Source organism: Etheostoma spectabile, chromosome 6, assembly GCF_008692095.1.
Source record: "Etheostoma spectabile isolate EspeVRDwgs_2016 chromosome 6, UIUC_Espe_1.0, whole genome shotgun sequence".
Classification (NCBI taxonomy): Eukaryota; Metazoa; Chordata; class Actinopteri; order Perciformes; family Percidae; genus Etheostoma; species Etheostoma spectabile.
The window spans coordinates 15,547,763-15,551,718 of NC_045738.1; the positions used below are offsets into that span (position 1 = coordinate 15,547,763).

At 40.1% G+C, this 3,956-nt stretch overlaps 1 protein-coding gene across 1 annotated transcript in view; it reads left to right on the top strand.

Annotated features, from left to right (window-relative positions):
* LOC116690826 (uncharacterized) overlaps nucleotides 1-3,956 on the top strand; it is a 7,828-nt gene that overhangs the window by 542 nt on the left and 3,330 nt on the right. Inside the window, exon 2 of the mRNA XM_032518000.1 lies at nucleotides 391-1,028. Within this exon, the coding sequence (XP_032373891.1) occupies nucleotides 566-1,028 (463 nt within the window). The 5' untranslated portion in view covers nucleotides 391-565. The remainder of the gene's footprint in view (nucleotides 1-390; nucleotides 1,029-3,956) is intronic.

The window sequence follows — 3,956 nt, forward strand, 5'->3', positions numbered from 1 at the left end:
AGACACTGAACCCCGAGTTGCCCCCGATGCGTGTGAATGTGTGTGAATGCTATTATTAATAGCATTTCCTCAAAGCAAGCTTTTTATTTGGAATTTGTCTGGGGCAGACCTTTAATTTCTTTCTAGAAAATCTGTTTAATTCTGTTTTATAATTTAACCAGATTTAATTACTAAGATCCAATCTCACATTTGCTTAAAAAGGAGCAATTTACAAACTCTTTCTTTGAGCCATTCAAGATAATAATAATAATAATGCAATAATAAATGCTCTTTAAATGCTTTCTACTTATTCTATATTATGAAGGAATTGTAGCACCTAATATCTTAAAGTTACTCACAGAAGCATTATTCCAAGCTCATGATTTGTTGTCGCTTTTGTTTCTTGTGCAGGGCTCAGCTGAGATTTTTAGTGTTTCCTTCCATGCCCGTGTCCCTTCCCTCAGCTCATCCATGTCTGAAATCCACCAGCTCTTATCCGGACCAACATATGTACACTGCTAATCAGACCCCACATGCTATACACCATCACGCCAAAGAACATAAACCTTAACATACATTGCATTTCATGAGCGCTACCTGCGACTTTACAGGTATGCATTTGCACGTCCAAGCAAGCAGCACCAGCGCTTCCGATGCACCGCAGCCAGTTGATGCGTCAATCTATCCGTCCCTTGAGCAGCGGACATCAACATCTTCAAGTCCAACTAATCATGAAGTACTGAGTGTGTCGTCTCTGGTCCCTTCTACTGTCCTCACACTCATGCCTCACTGTGAACCTCCAGCCAATGGAAATTTATTCCCAGAGCTACCATCCTTATATGAAGTAACATCAGAGCCTCAACTTCCAGGAACTTTATCTTCTCCCTCCGGTTCCTCCGGGGCTAAAGATAAAAAAATCCTGGCTTCAACACTTCCTTGCAGTGATAATTCCCAGGAAGTTCAGCAGTGGAAACCGTCAGATGGAGGCCCACTGGAGGAGGGATCAGTAGGCCTCATGTTACCCAAAGATCTCCCTGCTGAAGAGCCAGGTACGTTAATAATTGAAGTAGCATCTGCATGCTGCATATGTATTCACCCTCTGTCTGAGAAAAGCCATTCAAAAATAATCAAGGAGGGATTACCAACTGGGCAAAGTGGGCACTAACTCCAACAAACCTTAACCCTTCCTGAGTTAGTTGAGGTCAGGTTTCTTTGGTTTATGACTTAATACCTGCAACACTAATGACATTCCCATCATCCTCAGTTGTTCTTCATGTTAATTATTACATTATGTGTTGGCATTTAGCTCAAAGCACCCATTATGCCTGTTACTTTTACATCATAATAATCTTGTACATCTCTAATACTCAGTATCTGCGAGCTTATTTGGTCATGTAGCCAACTGAAAGCAGACACATTATTGATCTGCACTCAGCCTTGCTGACTACTGAAAATTAATTTTGTAATTGTTTTTTCAATATCTTAAAACAAAATTATGTAGCTAAGAGCCCAAATATATAAAAACATCAGAAAGTAAAATATGTGCAGTGACTGTGTTGCTGATGAAATGAACATTAAACCCTCTCAGGTTCTTCATCTACACAGACAAGCCATTACTGCTCCCCTTGCTACTCTTATCTTTTTAAATGATGATAAAGTAGGTGTTTTATCCCTTCTAGTCACACAAGAATCATCAAAGAGTTGGCCCAAGATGTCACCACCTACTATATAATAAAGTGATTATCTGCCATCAATCAGTTCTTCATCTCCTGCAGGATCAGATTAGTCTGGCTCAACACATTGGGATAAAGCCTTACATTCGGTGCATCTCTCATCATCTGGGCGGTTGGGATTGGTTCTTAGAAATAGAAACAAGGCAGAGCGTATCCCCCCTCCCTATTCCGAAATAGATAGGCGGTGTAACCAGACAATACTCCATCGCTGTGGAGATCGGTTTAGCAATGCCAGACTAGGATCCTATTGACACACTTTCCCATTTACTGTAAAAGCTTCATATGTCACACTAAGTGTCTTACCAGCATTTTCTTTAAAGATCAATCATTGCTTCTGTCCCTGTATGATTGTTTCCATTGTGCCCTGTTTTCCCATTTCCTGAAACTATCTGTGATTTCTTCATTGTAAGTCAGTTTTCAGCCAACAGAAAACAACAGAGCCATCTATATGTCCCTGACTTCTATTCCCTCTTCGATCAGAGTGGTTTCTTATCAGCTAGACAAGATAGATACAATAGCATTTCTCAGAGTTTCTTCAAAACGCAGAGTGCTCAGGAAGTTGTTTTAGCCTTAGTAATAACACCATGATGTGGTAGAGTGCAGATGTGCAATCTTTTTATTGCTATTCGACCTCAAAATGGCCTTTGATACTATTGGTCACCGTATCTTTTAAAGAACTCAGGCGACGGATTTCTCACACCACCCTAGATTGGATTGCATCACATCTAACAAATAGAAACCAAAGGATTATACTGTGAAAATGTTGGTCTATTCTCAATAATCCTATCTATCTATCCCAATAATTATCCCCCTCAGGTGTATTATGTGTTTTCTTTTTACCAACGCATTGTCAGCCATGTTGACAATTTCATCTATCTAATGATAACTAATTTCTAGGTAGATTAGCTATTGCCAAGGTTGTGGATAGATGGCACAACATTGTCTTGCAATTTTACTTTTTTCTTCAAACTCTGCCTTACACCAATCTGTTAATCTCTTCATGATATTAATATTGAAATGTTTTCATCTCATTTTATCGCATCATTTGTTTTAGCCAACCCACTGTCTCAGCTTCAAGCCCTGTTTACTTGCTCGCCGGTGAAAACGTAAAAATATTTGATCAGTCTTTCAGTATTTTATTTTATGTGCCTTTCGTTTAAAAGCCAATCAGCGTGTCGTCCGTTTTCATGCAAGGATCAGTGTTTGTCACATCTGTTTTCAGTTTGGTATATATTGTTACAGCATACATACTGTACATAGTTTACAACATGTATATAACAGTGCATCTAACTGATATAAGTTACACAAGGATACAGTCAATTAAGCAACAATGCATGAATCACCTCCCAGAGTTCACGATAGACTCACCCTATAACATTTACCACAGCATCACTCAGTCCCCCTGCCGCTGAAGAATGCTGCCGTGAGGCTTTTATCAAAAACTAGTGAGAGGTTTCATGTTACACCAGCACTCGCCCGCCTCAGGTGGCTGTCAGTCAAGCATAAAATTGGTTTCAACATTTTTTACCTCCAAGGCATTGCATGCAGCTCATGCTTTACCCCACATTATGGATGTGCTCTGTCCTCAATTCACTCAGGTCCTCTGAACGGAGCCTTTTCATGATCGTGCTTAAAAAGCTGTCGGACCAAAGACCCTTCAGGCAGCTTGCATCTGAACGCTAGACTGACCAGCTCAGGCTTACAACTTGCAACACGCCTTTTCTGTCAGTTGTATTTGAATGTGCTAGACAAATCATTTTTTTATGTATTTAAATCTCTATAACAATGAATTGTTCAAAATTCAAAATGATTGATGAGTGGCTTTTAGTGGCTACATGTACTGAAGCCACAGCTCCCCTCGGCTTAATGGAACTTTAATGATTTCTATTGTTATAGCTGTCTGGTCTGTAGATTTACTGTTTTTAGAGAAAAAGCTTTGAAACCCCACTTTACAAAAGCACCAAACAGCACACAGTTATGGCGTTTTTCCACTGCATGGTATCTACCCGACTCGCCTCAACTTTACTTGCCTTTTTTGGTTTTCCATTACAAGAAAAAGTCCCTGGTATCTGCTAACAGGTACTTTTTGTAGTACCACCTCAGAGGTTCCAAGCGAGCTGATATGATACCAAAAGGTGACGTGAAAACCTGCAGACTACCGATTGGTCAGAGAAAATTGTTAATAATCATTGCGTCATCATTGCTAGCGACAGACGGGGAGGGGGGGGGGGTCCTGAACAAACC